Source organism: Suillus subalutaceus (genome assembly GCF_016647625.1).
Source record: "Suillus subalutaceus strain FC151 chromosome Unknown DFJ58scaffold_85, whole genome shotgun sequence".
NCBI classification, from domain to species: domain Eukaryota; kingdom Fungi; phylum Basidiomycota; class Agaricomycetes; order Boletales; family Suillaceae; genus Suillus; species Suillus subalutaceus.
The window spans coordinates 181,212-199,805 of NW_024540334.1; the positions used below are offsets into that span (position 1 = coordinate 181,212).

Genomic DNA, 18,594 nt, shown 5'->3' on the forward strand with positions numbered 1-18,594 from the left:
GGGCTTTGAAGACACTCACTCCTCTCGGCACTTTTGCCAGTGTTGTCCGTGTGCCATGCGGCTCAAATCAAGCTCAGGACCTCCTCTGGGTATCACTAATGCAGTTGCAGGGCTATAGAATGGGTTTCGAGAAGCCGGTGGTACCCAGAATAATAGGCGACGTTTGGGTCCTATCATCCATCCACTGTCACGATTCAGTAAAAAGGGGGTCGAACCGCGGTCGTCATGGGATGCTCCCTCCGTCAGCTCTGAGGTGTTGCAGAGTGCATGGATAGAGTTGGACGAGAAGCGAATGGGGTGATTGTTCCAAATGTTCAATGTGATGGCAGCCGTGGCCTCGATCGTGCGATGTTCATCTGATAATGCTGAAGGATATGACACAGCGCACTGTTGTGACGGTTGGCTCATCACTGGATCCCACAGCCGAACAGTGCTATCCATTGAACCAGTGACGATGCGAGTGCCGTCCGGCGAGAATGAGACCGAGATTACTGGATCAACGTGCCCCCGCAAGGGCTCACCGACTGGCTCCCCCGTCCCTGCATCCCACAGCCGAACAGTCTTATCATAAGAACCAGTGACGATGCGAGTGCCATCCGGCGAGAACGAGACCGAGATTACTGAATCAGTGTGCCCCCGCAAGGACTCACCGACTGGCTCCCCCGTCCCCGCATCCCACAGCCGAACAGTCTTATCGTGCGAACCAGTGACGATGCGAGTGCCGTCCGGCGAGAACGAGACCGAGGTTACTGAATGAGTGTGCCCCCGCAAGGACTCACCGACTGGCTCCCCCGTCCCTGCATCCCACAGCCGAACAGTCTTATCGTGCGAACCAGTGACAATGCGAGTGCTGTCCGGCGAGAACGAGACCGAGGTTACTGCATCAGTGTGCCCCCGCAAGGGCTCACCGACTGGCTCCCTCGTCCCTGCATCCCACAACCGAACAGTCTTATCGTGCGAACCAGTGATGATGCGAGTGCCGTCCGGCGAGAATGAGACCGAGTTTACTGAATGAGTGTGCCCCCGCAAGGGCTCCCCGACTGGCTCCCCCGTCCCCGCATCCCACAGCCGAACAGTCTTATCGTAAGAACCAGTGACGATGCGAGTGCCGTCCGGCGAGAACGAGACCGACAAAACTGAATGAGTGTGACCACGCAAGAGCTCACCGACTGGCTCCCCCGTCCCTGCATCCCACAGTCGAACAGTGTCATCCCAAGAAGCAGTGACGATGCGAGTGCCGTCCGGCGAGAACGAGACCGACCTTACTGAGCCAGTGTGCCCCTTGAGCACGGCCTGAACAGCTGGCCAATTCATATCACGTCCACATGCTACACGAAGAGTATTCGGAAACCGTGCAGAAAACCTTCTCGATAACGGAGAGTTGGCAGGCGAGAATGGGAGTGCTGATACGTACAGGTGTGGCGTGCTGTGCAAAATCATCCCGCCGAAGACTTGAATGAACCTCTGTACGTCCATTGCAGTCGACGAGACATCCTTGAATTTAGGATGGCCCTGTGGTTGCGCATGAGCGCTTTATCTGGTACTTGGTAGCAATGTGCTCACCTTTAGCCACTGGGCAATGGGCGGAAGGGCACCGACTGCACCGCTGAGCGCTTTGGTTAGGGCGAGTGACTCGAGCCAGAAAAACACCCGCTCGTGGTCGAATAACAATTTCACTTCTTCCGCGAGTTCCTCGTCAAAGGCTGTGGTTCGTACGTGTGACGTCCAAAATCGAGATGAATATGACAGATGTAAGGGGATGCATTTTTGCACTCGTTCTTGTAGACCGGGATCTTCACTATTAGGTAGATACGACGACTTTAAATCACAGATGTTGAAGCGAAGACTGTGTTCCATCACTCGAAGCGACGAGAATGCAAGGTCGTGTTGCGCCTTTGATATGTCGATGAAAAACTCTCCACTAGATGATTTGTCCGTCAGGAAATCGTGGAAGGATGCGTGAAGGGGTCGGATTGGAGAATCTGGGCTGGTGGTGCCGCTAAGGAGGGAACCCATGCAGTTTGTCATGAGCTTCACGTCAAAATGGTCCCCTTGCTTTGGAAAATGATGCCTCATGGCGTTCAGGGAAGCTAAAGGAAGGGGTTCAGCTGTGCCTAGTATTTGTCCCATCACTGAGCGAAATCTCGCTAACGCAATCGATCGCAGTTTTTGTGAATGCGGAGATGTATCCCCAGGGATGATATCCTTTAAAATGAGGCGATACATGTCGTGCAATAGAGGGCTTCTCTCAGCAGGATCGCGTGACACCACTGCCTCGTAGCACTCCGTTGGAGATAGCCCAGCATGGGACTCTTTGATGTATCTGCAAGCGAGACGCGCCCACTCGAAAAGTCCATCAGCTTTCTCAGCGAGGACTGCGAACTCTCTGTCATGGAAATTGAGCCCTTCCAACGCCTTGGATGCGTAAGCACGGATGTCGCGCTCTGCATCTGCTCGTGGAATATTATCCATCGTCATCGGTCGAATATGCTGAACACCACGAAACTCGTTGTTGATGTCATCAAGAGGGCGGGAGGTGACGATGAAGCGGCAGTTGCCAGGAAGGTCTGTGATTTTGGGAACAGCGGGGTTGTGATGTTTTCCAGCTAGAATGCCGAGGAGGTCTTTCCGTGTCTCTACTCCACCGCTCTCGTCCAGTGCATCGACCACGATCACGATGGGTTCCCCAGTCGACCCAGATGACTTCTTCAGTGGTTCGATAAGAAGTTTCTGCCACTGCTGGATGATATCCGCTGTCTTCTTGAGCGAATTTGCGGTCTTGACTGCATCTGCCAATGCCCGCCTCATCTCCGGATCACGGTCAGCCAGGTCGAGCGCGATCGTGGAAAAGATCTTTTCATGGCGACGATCTGCTTCTCGCTGGCGGTCAAAACAGTAACACGCACCAAGCCCTCCCACGTCATTGACCCACTTAGCAACGGTGTGGGCGATGGCCGATTTGCCCTTGCCTGCAGGGCCGGATAGCCACAGCACGCGCGGAACGTTGTCCCCAGTGCTGTTGACCCATTCCGTGATCTGGGAAAGGATTTCCGTGCGGGTCCCTTCGAGGCATTCTTTTCCGGTATCTAGTCCCGCGCCATCTGCATAAGTCATACCGCTGAGGTCCAATGTTTCTTCTGAAAAGATATGAGTATATGTCAAGTCACAAGGAGGTCCGACCCTTACCCATCCGGTGGACGTGTGTGGCTATGTCGCGGACGTGTGTGCTTATGTCGTGGACGCCTATGGCTACGTCGCGAGCAACTTGGTCCCGGAAGTTTTGCATGAGGCTATCGAATACGTCATTGTACTTTTGGATCGTATCTTTCGTTTCCGAGATAATATTCTTTCTAAGTCTGTCCCCTGTGATGATGGTAGAAGCTCGAGACGGTACAGAGCGCAACAGCTTGTTAAGACTCACAAAAGTCCTTGGTCTCCGAATAATTTTTGATAAAATGGGCACATTCACGGGTCTGCTGAGAAATCTTGCCAAGGATGATGCGCATCGACGAGAGTTGTCCAAGCATGTCGTCTTGTGTTATCAAGCTGTAAACATCACATATCTTCTTGAGAAGTTTGAATACCGCTGCGTCGCGATCCGCTTGGGCTAGAATAATCTGTACCAATGATTGCTGAGCGGTGGGAGATAGCAGGAGATAGAGAGAAAACATACTTTGGCGGCGCAAGACAACACGCCTAGTGCCATCTTTGCATATGGATGTAACTGTGGGATGTGATTAGTTCGGTTACGATCGAGAGGAAGATCCATACATCTGCGATCTTGCCGATAACATTGTCAAATATTCTGAGGGGTTCGAGATATGTGTCCTGGAAAATGTCAACAGCATCGAGATCCTCTTCTCCGCCTTGGCCAACAGACGCCACAGTAATCACAGGTCCCGCAAGCGGATGCATGCGCTTTGTAGACTCTTGTGCATCCCGAAGTTCCGATTGGGTATCAGTCACTTCCACAGCAGATGAAGCCGCCTGAACTCGCGGGACCATCAGGATTTAGAAAGAGCGCAGAGACTGGAGGGCAAGTATGAGAACGTACCGAGGTCGATGAGGCACCTTCATGATTAACATTCGGGGGAACGGGGCTGCGACTGCGAGAATCCTTCGAGCGCTTATGGTAATATTAGTCACATTCTAGGACACTCATTACGCATGGTCGTGGACTTACCGAGATCCTTAACTTGTCCTTAACCTTCTTCAGAAACCGACCAACTCTGCCACGGGGTCGGTGCTAGACGAAGAATGTGTTAATGTCAGTGTTTGGAGTGGAATGGGCTAAGTGATGCTGATAAGCCACGTACCGAGCCTCCAGGAGCTGTTGCTTCGCTAGATGTGCGGGTTTGTTGAATCGAATCCCTCGATGAATTGCCTTTGGTCATTGTAAATAGCGGTTGAAGCGAAGTAAGTTACTAGAGACCCACATCATTATTTATAAGTATACGCCTCGAGGCAATATTTGTTGCAAGCGTTAAACGATAAGTATTTGGATTTGAATTTCGACCGCGTTCTTCTGACATGCGGTGGATCGTCGAAGGTGATTGTGACAAAGATAGCCTCGGCAGTGCTTATCCAGACGCCCAACGCCCAATGCTCAACCTTGTGACCGAAATGAGTATACCTAAAATAAAATAACAGGCCATTAACGCCTCGAGGCAATATTTGTTGCAAGCGTTAAACGATAAGCATTTGAATTTCGACCGCGTTCTTCTGATATAATTCAAGCGCCTAATGCCCAATATTTGCCCAACCTCGTGACCGAAATGAGTATAACGGACCAACTCTACCACGGGGTCGGTGCTAGACGAAGGATGGGTCAATGTCAGTGACTTCAGTGCACGTACCGAACTTTCACCAGCTGTTGCTTTGCTCGATTTCTGGGTTTGTTGATTTGAACCCTTCGATGATTTGCCTTTGGTCATTGTGAATAATGTACAGTTGAAGCAAAGTAAGATAAGAGTCCCGCCTCGAGGCAATATTTGTTGCAAGCAATAATTATAAGCATTGGAATTTCGACCGCGTTCGGTGAATCCAACTCGAGATGATTGTGACAAAAATAGCATCGGCCAATCAGCCCAAAGCCCAGCGCCCAACCTCGTGACCGAAATGAGTAGAGTAAATAGGGAGTAAAGCTACTGATCTAGAGTCTCTATCATCTTTGTACCGGCAGCAGCCAGCAAAGTTCGCACGGTCGGTTGTCAGGATCCTGCTGCACCAAGACAAAATATACCATTAATATTCTCCTCGTATCACCCATGGCTGCATCGAGCGCGACATAGTACGCATCATCAACGTCATGCAACCACCGCACCTTAACTTCCAAGCCACATCCACTTTTCCACCAAGAAGGCCGACGCTCTCTTCGAATAGTTGCCTCTACCCGCCACCTCCAGTGTGTCCTAGATGCACTCACGTCAGTCGGGCAGGTACTCAAGACAGACAACTCCACCATCCACGTCGTCAGCGTCAGCGTGCAAAAGTCCAACATCATTGCCGTATCCGCAGGTCCTGGGCTCTCTAGATCAGATACCATTGCACCGCCATTAACGCAGTTGGAGGACTACATTCGACACCATTCTCCATTTGACTCGAATACCAAGATACTGACTATTCCTCAGGTGCACGTCCCCTCTTCCGCCTTCTTACAAACTCCACGACATCTGCTACGAAATCTGTGCTGCATGTCCTTTTTCTCCCAATGTCTTTCGAGAGCAATGCTTACCAAGGCACCGATGCTCCAGAAGAAGTGCTCAAGGCAGGTGCACTCTACCGCGAGTATGACATTGTTAACCTTCGGATACCAAGTCCTACGATGACAGAAGCTTCCGACGCGCAGTTAGGTAAGTCGGTTTACTTGGTTGGTGACGATGTTGATGATGACGTGGATACACACAGGCCACAGACTTGGTGTATACGACAGAGTCCGCAACATATAAGTATCGAGCTATGGAGGGCGAACAGTACCGAACTTGCAAGGAAATCAGAGAACATGATGAACTGCAAGTGCGCCACGACCGCGTTGGTTCCTTCCTTCCCGCGATGGGCGACGCGCTCCCTCATCCGCCTGGCGTTGACTGAATTCCTTGACAACATCCACACCATCCAAACACTCCAAACGTGCATCCAGCACTTTTCCCAGGGCTGCCACTCCCAAACTCCAGCCACTTATTCTGGTCCTACCCACCCTCACCCATCGTCACTCACGTTGCCGACGCATACTGACTTTGTCGTTGTTGGCTCGGGTATTATTCGGACACCGTCTGTGAGAAGGATTTTGGATAGTGCAAGTGCTGATGTGATGTTAGAGTTGTTATGTTGAAAGCGAGAGATGCGTGTTCTGGGGCGACTGGGAGGTAAGTATCGTATCTACTCTCCCATAAAGCAGCGCACTAGGCAAATCTCACTGCCTCTATATCATAACTACACCTCACTCAAGTGTGATCACGGACTCCCAAGTTGTCGCCCAAAAGATGATTAAATTGAGGTTTGCGCGTCTCGAGGAGTTGCGAAGCGTCGTTGAACAAGAAGGCATTCTTGCAGAATCTCATTGGCGGGAGGTGGATGTGTTTTATAACTCGCACATGTTCGAGAAGGCTGCAGGTCCATGCGTCTAAGCTGTGCCCATGCTCCTGGCTTTCTCCGGTTTTCTCCCCAAACAACTTGCTTGTCTCCTTAAGCGCGCCCCTTTACTCTCGTGGTGAGTACGCATATGTCGGGTTGCAAACGCACAAGCGCTTGTGTGCACGCTCGCTCGCGATTTACTTTCCTGTTTCTTTACTCCCCTTCAGTTGTGTCAGGTGTCGGCCTACTGTTTCAGTGTATGGGACTTGTTCACAGACCACCAAATGGCCAGGTTCTAGGTGAGTGCATCGCTGTGCAATGTTCCTTAAATCAAACTCTGATCATCCCAGTCATGCGTGTGGTACCAATTTAGGCTCAGAACGAGCTGGCGCCAGACCTGACAGGTTGGCATTATGTAGCGAGGGACGGCCAGCAAAATGCAATGTGACATTTGGCTTCGTTTGCGTGTCAGCGAGGTAGGTCTTCTTTCATTCACAAGATTATGCTATTGAAGGCGCGATTCAGATCAGGCTTATCTTGAACGATTCGGGTCCTGTCAACCTCTTCCGCTTCGTCATCGATCCCCAGAGCTTTTCCCGATCTGTGGAAAATCTATTCCATCTTTCGTATCTCTTTCTGGACCAGTTCTGCAAGCGCCATTGTTTCTGTTGGTTTGTTTCAATATCTTGTACTCATTTGTAATTTTGTGCTGTTCGCTCTGACATCTGCCCGAAGGCACTCGTCATTTCAATGTATGAGCCAAAAGGTCTTCTTCGATTATTTAGTGATTCACACGCATGGTCCTAGCACGTGTATACCACAGGCGGCAGTCAAGGTCTTGCACTCGCGAAACTCGTCGCGCGGAAAGGTGCCCACATTTCTATAGTAGCAAGAAACAAAAGCAAACTCAATGATGCTTTGAAAGAACTCGAGGTTCGTGTCTGTGATCAAACCCGCTGTTCGTTTTGAATGCCATACACAGGCCAATCGCCAAAGCCCAGACCAAGTATTCAAAGCCTTTTCCTTCTCCCTCAACACCGCAGAAGAATCTTCAGCTGCTCTTCAAGCTGCTAGCGATGCACACGACGGTCAAGTCCCAGATGCCGTTTTCGCATGCGCAGGTGCTGCAAAACCGATGTACCTTCTTGAAATGCAGCCAGAGGACCTCTCGCGCGAAATGGAGAATGTGTACTGGATACAGGCATGGACTGCATTCGTGAGTCGACTGTTCAACTCTATTTCAGATCACGGACGAGAACATGTCATTGAGCGAACAATAAACAGGCTGCTACTAAACGAATGGTACGCGAGAATAAGAAGGGGAAAATTGTACTGGTGTCTTCGACACTTGGATATATGTCTCTGATTGGATATTCTTCGTATTCGCCAGCAAAGCATGCCCTGCGTGGTAAGTAACGACTGTCTACTCTACTCCTGGTTTTTTTTGGTGATACTGGTGATACGGCTTGGTAGGACTCTACTCCTGGTTTTTTTTGGTGATACTGGTGATACGGCTTGGTAGGACTGGCTGATTCGTTGCATTCAGAATCGAAGCTCTATGGAATCAATACTCACATCTTCCTTCCGACAATGTATACACCTGGTTTTGAAGAAGAAAACAAGACGAAGCCGGCTATTACTAGAGCGATTGAGTCGGCGGATGAAGGTCTGACAGCGGACCAGGCTGCTGCTGGATTAACGCCCTCCAAAAACTGCGTGAGTCAGTCTGTTTCCCCTAGTCTCATATACGAAGATTCACATTGACACACATTTATCACGAGTTCAGTGCAAATTTATGGAACTCAATTTGTAGCCCTTGCACTCTTCCTGCCGAGTCTCCAGAAATTAACTATCAAAGAGCTCCTTGACGAGGACGCCAGTTGTGATACCCTGATGCATCCGAGTCTGCGTCCAAATATCACCCTCTGACATCTATCGTACCGGAATCGCTCATTTTAGCCCCTACTCTTCGCATTGCGTCAATTTCATCGTCCGTTCACTTGCTCTTGCCCGGTGCCTTTTCCTTCCAGCTATTTGTTCATACCTCACAGCTCATACCATCCTTATACGCATCGTTTTTATGGTGCTCTCGTTCTCAGATCTCACCGCCTTCCTCATGGATATCGCGATTACATGTTGAACTGTACGGTGAACACAATGGATTACACATTTCGTCCTACCCTGTTTTTTTCATATTTTAGCCACCTTGAGTGTACTCACTGCAATGGGAGCTTGAACTATCACAGACGACCGCAACAACGACGTCCCTCTGTCCAGCTTCTCAGTCCGCTATGAGGAAGCACCGATGCATACACTTCAACACGACCCACAATGCATGCGCGCAGCCGGACCTCTGATGGAATGGCATGCCTTGTCCGTCGTTACATGCTCTCACATAAGGCCAATAGCTGCACTCACATTCAGGAATCCATCGCTCATCAAACCCATCACTACATAAGTTCACCGCTAGCAACCGGAACCTCTGCTAACACCAAATTCTCATCTGTATATCCAGTGCGGATGAATTGATGATCAAGTTTGGCCTTACCAGGCGGCCCATCTTCGAATCGCTACTGCCGTCAATCATATAGCAGATTGACACCGGGAGACCTCACCTTGGTGCCTCTTCAACGCATCCAAAGAATACCTTGCCTACTTTACGGTTTCGCTCATGGAGGCACAGCCATGGCTTCCATGTCGACGAAAGCAGCTACGAAATCGATTCTGACACATCAACAACTTGAACATGGAGAGCGAATTCCTGCTTTCCAGACGGCCGGCGAATGATCAGCGAATTTTGGGACAAGATTACTCGGCAATTGGATCTGAAGGCGGGAAAGGAGATTAAGGAAGCGCGCGGTGTTTGTGAGGAGAAGGTGTTGACAGTGGCGGTATCAAGGGATGGTTGATGGATTATCACTGCTGGTGTGGCAACTTGAAACTGGTGGCTGGTCCGTCCGGACTCCGGGGATCTTGGTTGGGTGGGTGCGGTTTGATTTTCCACTGATTTGAAGAAGGTCGCGGTGAAGTTAGATATGGGGACTGCCTTGAGGTCTGGATATCCGGTCACAGAAATCGGTTGTGAGCATAGGAAACCCCTATGGATACTTCGATTGACTTGCAATGAAAGCGCAGAGATGAAGAGAGATGATGACCAAAAGCACTTTGTGACGTCGCTTACTGTGAGGCTCGAAAACAACGGGTTACGGTGCAATAGACAAGAGTGTGTTCAAACAAAATGACTCCAACATCAAAGTCTGAATTCTACTGGTTGAAATAAAAGTAATGTAACTCTACGACTAACGATGGCACGTAAGGCCCGAGAAACAGCGAGTATCAGGCAAGCGGAAATAGGGATAAAGAACAGGTGGAAAAGTACTCAGCCGATGGCGACATCGAGCGACTGTGGAAACAACAGGTAATCGAGGGTAGTTAAGAACTTGACATAAATGAGATAACATAAACGAAACAAATATAGGACAGATGCTGTGGGACAGCACACTCATTCGCATCTAGATTGTATCTGAAATCTCCATAATGTATCCATTAATGCGATTATCGTTGGTACTAAGGTCTGCAAGTGTTGATTTCAGTAACTGCGAGGAACGGAAAGGACTTTGAAGACACTCACTGCTCTCGGCACTTGTGCCAGTGTTGTCCATGTGCCATGCGGCTCAGATCAAGCTCAGGGACTCCTCTGGGTATCACTAAGGCAGTTGCAGGGTTATATAAGAATGGGGTTCGAGAAGCCGGTGGTACCCAGAATAACAGGCGATGTTTGGGTCCTACTATCCATCCACTGTCATGATTCAGTAAAAAGGGGGTCGAACTGCGGTCGTCATAGGATGCTCCCTCCGTTAGCTCTGAGGTGTTGCAGAGTGCATGGGTAGAGTTGGACGAGAAGCGAATGGGGTGATTGTTCCCAATGTTTAATGTGATGGTAGTCGTGGCCTCGATCGTGCGATGATCATATGATAATGCTGAAGGATCTGACACAGCGCACTGTTGTGACGGCTAGTTCATCACTGGATCCCACAGCCGAACAGTGTTATCCCAAGAACTGGTGATGATGCGAGTGCCATCCGGCGAGAACGAGACCGACAAAACTGAAGAAGTGTGCCCCCGCAAGGGCTCACCGACTGGCTCCCCCGTCCCTGCATCCCATACCCGAACAGTTTTATCGTCCGAACCAGTGACGATGCGAGTGCCGTCCGGCGAGAACGAGACCGAGTTTACTGTAGAAGTGTGCCCCTGCAAGGGCTCACCGACTGGCTCCCCCGTCCCTGCATTCCACAGTCGAACAGTTTTATCATCCGAACCAGTGACAATGCGAGTGCCATCCGGCGAGAACGAGACCGAGTGTACTGAAGAAGTGTGCCCCCGCAAGGGTTCACCGACTGGCTCCCCCGTTCCTGCATCCCACAGCCGAACAGTGTTATCCAAAGAACCAGTGACGATGCGAGTGCCATCCGGCGAGAACGAGACCGACCAAACTGGGGAAGTGTGTCCCCGCAAGGGCTCACTGACTGGCTCCCCCCTCATTATCCCTGCATCCCACAGCCGAACAGTGTCATCCGAAGAACCAGTGACGATGCGAGTGCCATCCGGCGAGAACGAGACCGAGTTTACTGAAGAAGTGTGTCCCCGCAAGGGCTCACCGACTGGCTCCCCCGTCCCTGCATCCCACAGCCGAACAGTCTTATCGTGCGAACCAGTGATGATGCGAGTGCCGTCCGGCGAGAATGAGACCGAGTTTACTGAATGAGTGTGCCCCCGCAAGGGCTCCCCGACTGGCTCCCCCGTCCCCGCATCCCACAGCCGAACAGTCTTATCGTAAGAACCAGTGACGATGCGAGTGCCGTCCGGCGAGAACGAGACCGAGTTTACTCGACGAGTGTGCCCCAGCAAGGGTTCACCTACCGGCTCCCCCGTCCCTGCATCCCACAGCCGAACAGTCTTATCCAAAGAACCAGTGACGATGCGAGTGCCGTCCGGGGAGAACGAGACCGAGTTTACTTCATGAGTGTGCCCCCGCAAGGGCTTACCGACTGGCTCCCCCGTCTCTGCATCCCACAGCCGAACAGTCTCATCCAAAGAACCAGTGACGATGCGAGTGCCGTCCGGCGAGAATGAGACAGAGTTTACTCGATGACTGTGCCCCCACATGGGCTGACCAACTGGCTCCCCCGTTTTTGCATCCCACAGCCGAACAGTGTTATCGTCCGAACCAGTGACGATGCGAGTGCCGTCCGGCGAGAATGCGACCGAGTTTACTTCCTCAGTGTGCCCCTGCAAGGGCTCACCGACTGGCTCCCCCGTCCTTGCATCCCACAGCCGAACAGTCTCATCCAAAGAACCAGTGACGATGCGAGTGCCGTCCGGCGAGAACGAGGACCGAGTTTACGTTATCAGTGTGCCCCCTGAGCACGGTCTGAACAGCTGGCCAATTCATATCACGTCCACATGCTACACGGAGAGTATTCGGAAACCGTGCAGAAAACTTTCTGGATAGCGGAGAGTTGATAGGCAAGAATGAGAGTGCTGATACATACAGGTGTGGCGTGCTGTGCAAAATCATGCCGCCGAAGACTTGGAATGAACCTCTGTACGTCCATTGCAGTCGACAACACATCGTTGAATTTAGGATGGCCCTGTGGTGGCGCATGAGCGCTTTATCTGGCACTCAGTAGCAATGCATTCACCTTCAACCACTGGGGAATGACTGAGAGGGCAGGAACTGCAGCGCCCAGCGCCTCGATCAAGGCAAGTAACTCGAGCCAGAAAAACACCCGCTCGTGGTCAAATAACAATTTCACTTTCTTTCGCGAGTTCCTTGTCAAAGGCTGTGGTTCGTACGTGTGACGTCCCAAAATCGAGATGAATATGACAGATGTAAGGGGATGCATTTTTGCACTCGTTCTTGTAGACCGGGATCTTCCCTATTAGGCAGATATGACGACTTTAAATCACAGATGTTGAAGCGAAGACTGTGTTCCATCACTCGAAGCGACGCGAATGCAAGGTCGTGTTGCGCCTTTGACAGGTCGATGAAAAACTCTCCACTGGATGATCTGTCCGTCAGGAAATCGCGGAAGGATGCATGAAGTGGTCGGATTGGGGAATCTGGGTTGGTGGTGCCGCTGAGGAGGGAGCCCATGCTGTTTACCACAAGATCGACGTCGAAATTATCCTCCGGAGTCGGAAATGGCGCCTCATGGCGTTCAGGGAAGCTAAAGGAAGGGGTTCAGCTGTGCTAAGTATTTGTCCCATTACTGAGCGAAATCTCGCTAGTTTCGTCAAACGTAGTTTCGGTGAAGGCTGCATATGGGTAGATGTATCCCTGGGCATGATATTTGTTAAAATGAGGAGATACATCTCGTGCAACAGCCTGCTTCTCTCTGCAGGATCGCGTGGCACCACGACTTTGTAGCGTTCGATTGGAGATAGCCCCATATCAGACTCTTTGATGTATCCGCAGGCGAGACGCGCCCACTCGAAAAGTCCATCAGCTTTCTCAGCGAGGATTGCGAACTCTCTACCGTGGAAATTCAGCCCTTCCAACTCCTTGGATACGTAAGCACGGATGTCGCGCTCCGTATCTGCTCGTGGAATATCATCCATCGACATCTGTCGAATGTGCTGAGCACCACGAAGCTTGTCTTTGATGTCATCAAACGGGCGCGAGGTGACGATGAAGCGGAAGTTGCCAGGAAGGTCTGTGATTTTGGGAACAGCAGGGTTGTGATGTTTGCCGGCTAGAATGCCGAGGAGGTCTTTCCGTGTCTCTACTCCGCCGCCCTCGTCCAGTGCATCGATCACGATCACGATGGGTTCTCCAGTTGACCCAAATGACTTCTTCAGTGGTTCAATAAGAAGTTTCTGCCACTGCTGGATGATATCCGTTGTCTTCTTGAGCGAATTTGCGGTCTTGACTGCATCTGCCAATGCCCGCCTCATCTCCGGATCACGGTCAGCCAGGTCGAGCGCGATGGTGGAAAAGATCTTTTCATGGCGACGATCTGCTTCTCGCTGGCGGTCAAAACAGTAACACGAACCAAGCCCTCCCACGTCATTGACCCACTTAGCAACGGTGTGGGCGATGGCCGATTTGCCCTTGCCTGCAGGGCCAGATAGCCACAGCACGCGTGGAGTGTTGTCCCCAGTGTTGTTGACCCATTCCGTGATCTGGGAAGGATTCCCGTGCGTGTCCCTTCGAGGCATTCTTTTCCGGTGACTAGTCCCGCGCCATCTGCATAAGTTATACCGCTGAGATCCGATGCCTCTTCTGAAAAGGTATGAGTATATGTCAAGTCACAAGGACGTCCGACCCTTACCCATACGGTGGACGTGTATGGTTATGTCGTGGATGTGTGTGTTTATGTTGTGGACGCCTGTGACTACGTCGCGAGCAACCCTGGTCGCGGAAGTTGTCCATGAGCCTATCAAACACGTCATTGTACTTTTGGATCGTATCTTCTGTTTCCGAGAAGACGTCCTTTCCAAGTCCGCTCCCTGTGATGATGATAGAAGCTCAAGACGGTACAGGGCGCAATAGCTTGTAACACTCACCAAATTTTATCGCCTTTGAATATTTTTTGATAAAATGGGCGCATTCGCGGGTCTGCTCAGAAATCTTGCCAAGGATGATGCGCATCGACGAGAGTTGTCCAAGCATGTCGTCTTGTGTTATGAAGCGGTAAACATCACATATCTTCTTGAGAAGTTCGAGCACCGCTGCGTCGCGATCCGCTTGAGATAGAATAATCTGTACCGATGATTGCTGAGTGGTGGGAGATAGGAGAAGATAGAGAGAAAAACATACTTTGGCTGCGCAAGACAACACGCCCAGTGCCATTTTTGCATATGGATGTAACTGTGGGATGTGATTAGTTCGGTTACGATCGAGAGGAAGGTCCATACATCTGCGATATTGCTGATAACATTGTCAAATATTTTGAGGGGTTCGAGATATGTGTCCTGGAAAACTGTCGACGGCATCGAGATCCTCTTCTCCGCCTTGGCCAACAGATGCCTCAGTAATCACAGGTCCCGCAAGCGGATGCACGCGCATTGCAAACTCTTGTGCACACCGAAGTTCCGATTGGGTATTAGTCACTTCCATGGGAGATGGAGCCGCCTGAAACTCGCGGGACCACCAGGATTTAGAAAGAGCGCAGAGATTGGAAGGCAAGTATGAGAACGTACCGAGGTCGATGAAGCACCTTCATGATTAACATTCGGGGAAGAAGGCTGCGGCTGGGTGAATCCTTCAAGCGCTTATGACATTCTCAGTCGTATTCCAGGACACTCATTACTACGCATGCTCGTGGACTTACCGATTTCCTTAACTTGTCCTTAACCTTCTTCAGAAAACCGACCAACTCTGCCACGGGGTCGGTGCTAGACGAAGAATGTGTTAATGTCAGTGTTTGGAGTGGAAGGAACTAAGTGATGCTCATGAGCCACGTACCGAGCCTCCACGAGCTGTTGCTTCGCTAGATGTGCGGGTTTGTTGAGTCGAATCCGTCGATGAATTGCCTTTGGCCATTGTGAATAGCAGTTGAAGCGAAGTGAGATATTAAGAGACCCACATCATTTATATAAAATAACAGGCCATTAACACCTCGAGGTAATATTCGTTGCCACGATAAGCATTCGAGTTTCGACCGCGTTCTTCTGACATGCGGTGGATCGTCGAAGGTGATTGTGACAAAAATAGCCTCGGCTATGGAAGACAGGACTGCCGCGCTCACTTAGTCATGTCACAATCGCATATAAGGCAATAGGACTCCGTGCACTTCAATCTCGAATAAATAAGTTATTTACAAGTGTTCTTTCCAACTTGAAAGTGTCTCTGCCTGGCAGCGCTCGGATTACAAGGTCCATCGTAACTCATCAAAATAAGTAACTCTCCTAAGCATATACTTCCAACTCAAATCCTGGCCACTTGCAATAGTGGTTACAGAGGTGCCTTGCCTTAAAGTCGTCCACCACACTTGCAATGTTCCCGTCACCGAAAAGATCAATTCCTTCATTGACTGAGCTAGAGAAGCAGTTAATGAAGGTCACCAACCATAGTAGCTGAAAATGCACATACCGGTGGGTCAAAATCTGAGGATCAGTCAGAAGCTCGGTGCTGCCTTGATAATCAGAAATGAACGCCAGACCCTCTGTCTTTTCATACTGGATGTGCTGAGTAAACGAGAGAAAGACGGCTAGGTCATAGCCGTATTCATCCTCATCAAGTGAAGGTCCGTAGTCCTTGTTGTGGATGAACTTCACGAATGTCTGATCATTAGGAGTACCAGACGTCACCCCGCTCCTCAAGGAGATAAACCGCCGAAAACATCCCCGCCTTAATGTCTGCCATGGGAGCTTGTTCGGAGGTGCCCTGAGTGTTTGACGAGTGTCGAGAAAACGCCAAAGCAATGCCCGCTTCCACGAAACGCACACGGGGTATTGGAAAAGATGGCAGAGTTGGTGCGGCATTGATACAGTGATCGATGTATTCGTAAGTGAAGTCAAGGAGAGATTTTGCCCAGTACAACAAGTTACATTCATTGAGGAGTTTTTCATGCTCATCTGGTAGTGCGTAACGTGAAATCTTGAGGATGCTGGATCCAGGGGTGTGAGGGGGAGGTCTGTGAAATGGCCGCTTGACAACAACATCCTGCTGAGCACGCGACCCAAGGCCACTGGAGGATAGGGGAGATAGCGTGAGCCACCCTGGATGAGCTGTCTTAAAGGCACCGATACCGATCATGCTGCGAATGGGGGACATCGATAGTGAGTTGTCCGATAGACGAATTTGAGATGTTGGGTTTGAATGAACGATACTGAGGAGTCTTCAAGATATCGGCTAGTGGGCGCACAGGGATTGGATGGAATTGAATGTCCTCATTGCGGAAGTCATAAACTAAAGTCAATACTCATTAGAATGCCTGCCTCAAGACAAAGGATGAACTCACCTTTAGGTGCACGCACAGCATCTACACTACCTCCACTTTTCAAGGCCTCTTTCAAATCATTACGGTCAGGAAGGTGGAATACACCAGGTGCTGGCTTCTTGCGAGGAGGTGACACAGTACTATTTGTGGAGTCGCTCTCTCTGCGAACATGAGCCCGCTTTGCTGATGGACGTGTCGGATTATGTGCTGAGCTGTCAGTAACAGTGGAATTACGTCCCACAGTAGATAAGGCATCTGGTCCTTCGAAGTCAAGACCAAATGGGTCTTCATCCTCTTGTTGTGCGGCCCATGGGTCATCTGAGTTGGTGCCGGAAGTTCGAGGGTCTCGTTCTTCAGTAACAGTAATGATAGATCTGTGTCGTTGGAGCTGTTCACGCAAGATATTCTGAGAAATCTATGAGTTAGCAGAGTGACAATACATCGAATGAGCGGAATCTTACTTCTTCTTCAGTTTTATCCAGCCATGCCTCATACTCACTCCACTGCGCTGCAGGCACAACAACCATGAGTAAGAATTGCTTGGTCTTGAAAGTTGTCGTCTTTGGTCCGCGTCGAGATTGGACTAAGCACTGAGCTAAGAAGTACGGAATGGCAGGCAAATGTCCGGATAGGTCAACCCAGGTAGCATCCCGGACAACAAATTCTTCTGTGCGCCAAGGAAATCCCCTTCCAAATGTGAGGATTTTCGGTAGAATAGTATCTAAAGCGATTTGTATAAGCCCAGGGGCGTCCAAGCGAGCATCGATGTCCTTCTTTCCTTCACAAATATTCTGATTTATGAGCATCAGAAAAACAGCAACCTGGAGAGATAGAAAGAAAAACAAATGTACCCCAAAGTTAATGCCGCGCCCACTTTTCTTCCGTGAATTTCCCTCGTATACAGCTGATATCTCTAATGTGATGGTCTCTGCAGGGGGCGGAGCATATGCCAATTTAGCCCATCGTTCACGCTCCAGACCATACTGAGCATGGTGCACAGAATACCCTGCAGCACCAGATACCATGTTCGGGTTGGAACTAGCCGGCGATTGTTGCCATGATAGAGGCACAGCGATATCTGGGCCTGAAATGCGGCCTATGTGCGCAGTGCTACTGGAGGGCTGAGACAAGAAGGGTACTACACGGGGTGGATTGATAGTTGCTATTGAATTTCGCCATTCAGACATGTTTGATATGTAATAGAGAAATTTGACTTACACTTGCGTTGTGCTGCATTCACGGTCTGGCGTATGATATGAGGATTTGGAAGTAACTGTGATTGTGCGGCTGGATGTAATTAATAGCGTCATTGATCAAAAGCTATATAGGGGTTTCAAGTGTACTTACAAGAAGGGCGGACTGAAGAGGGTCGGACCGAAGTTGAAAGCTTCTGTGAGTATCGCAAGTAACATGCTTCACAAACGAAGCGACCAGGTTGGCCAGGCACAATGGTGGCAACATAATAGCATGGAGCGCCTTTGAGTATTGTGCTGCGGCAAGCAGGTCGACCACAGACACGGTCCTCCTTGGCAACAGCATCTTCGGTAAACTGAGAGACGAGTTCCATGATGCTAGTAGGTGCTTGTGTGATGAGTTGAAGGAATTGAAGGAATATAACAGTGGCCCTACAACACTTCAGAGACAGGCTTTATATAAAGACTGTTTGGAAAAACTCACCGCTCTGAAGAGTCGCATCTAGTAAGTGGAGGGTCATTGATATCCCGCAGTACTGAGTTGCATCTAAGTCGAGAGTCAGCAAATTCTTCAGCGAGTTGGATCATTGTGCGCAACATGTGAGTCACCATGATCATGGTCAAAATGATGCACAGATTCACCATGTGGTCGAAACAGCACACAGATTCAACATATTAAAGTTATCTGCCGCAGTGTATCCGAAAGTCTCCGCATCGGACTTATCACGGCGGACTTTATTCAATTGTACTGACCGTTCAAGTCTAGCCATTTGTCGCATTCAACCTCAGGCTGCAACTCTATCGGTGCAGTCGCATTCAACCTGGTGTTCATTCAGCTAAATCTTATCTTGGTGTTCAAGTTGGTGCTCAGTGCACCTATT

General features: G+C 50.1%; 4 protein-coding genes across 4 annotated transcripts; 2 read left to right on the plus strand and 2 right to left on the minus strand.

Moving 5' to 3' along the window:
- Positions 1–5,710: 5,710 nt before the first annotated feature.
- Positions 5,711–6,626, plus strand: DFJ58DRAFT_730235 (uncharacterized protein; the record flags this gene model as incomplete). Its single annotated transcript, XM_041385860.1, has 3 exons — positions 5,711–6,270; positions 6,318–6,365; positions 6,449–6,626. The coding sequence occupies 3 exons, from the start codon at positions 5,711–5,713 to the stop codon at positions 6,624–6,626; spliced, it is 786 nt and encodes a 261-aa protein (XP_041241757.1).
- A 754-nt stretch (positions 6,627–7,380) lies between these two features.
- DFJ58DRAFT_663380 (uncharacterized protein) lies at positions 7,381–8,337 on the plus strand (the record flags this gene model as incomplete). Its single annotated transcript, XM_041382358.1, has 4 exons — positions 7,381–7,506; positions 7,556–7,789; positions 7,858–7,981; positions 8,096–8,337. Coding segments are annotated over 4 exons (726 nt in total), but the record flags the coding sequence as incomplete, so codon positions are not given.
- Positions 8,338–9,812: 1,475 nt separating this feature from the next.
- On the minus strand, positions 9,813–10,159 carry DFJ58DRAFT_798111 (uncharacterized protein). Its single transcript, XM_041390663.1, has one exon. The coding sequence runs from the start codon at positions 10,083–10,085 to the stop codon at positions 9,873–9,875; it is 213 nt and encodes a 70-aa protein (XP_041241759.1). The 5' UTR covers positions 10,086–10,159; the 3' UTR covers positions 9,813–9,872.
- Positions 10,160–15,486: 5,327 nt separating this feature from the next.
- Positions 15,487–18,087, minus strand: DFJ58DRAFT_843242 (uncharacterized protein; the record flags this gene model as incomplete). The annotated part of the gene is made up of 9 exons (XM_041392936.1): positions 15,487–15,616; positions 15,671–15,861; positions 15,911–16,337; positions 16,411–16,489; positions 16,542–16,935; positions 16,982–17,311; positions 17,372–17,682; positions 17,739–17,807; positions 17,868–18,087. The coding sequence occupies 9 exons, from the start codon at positions 18,085–18,087 to the stop codon at positions 15,487–15,489; spliced, it is 2,151 nt and encodes a 716-aa protein (XP_041241760.1).
- Positions 18,088–18,594: the final 507 nt, after the last annotated feature.

Bases quoted from the DNA above. Each gene is read 5' to 3' on its own strand.
- DFJ58DRAFT_798111 (XM_041390663.1), bottom strand. From the start codon at position 10,085: ATGCGAATGAGTGTGCTGTCCCACAGCATCTGTCCTATATTTGTTTCG.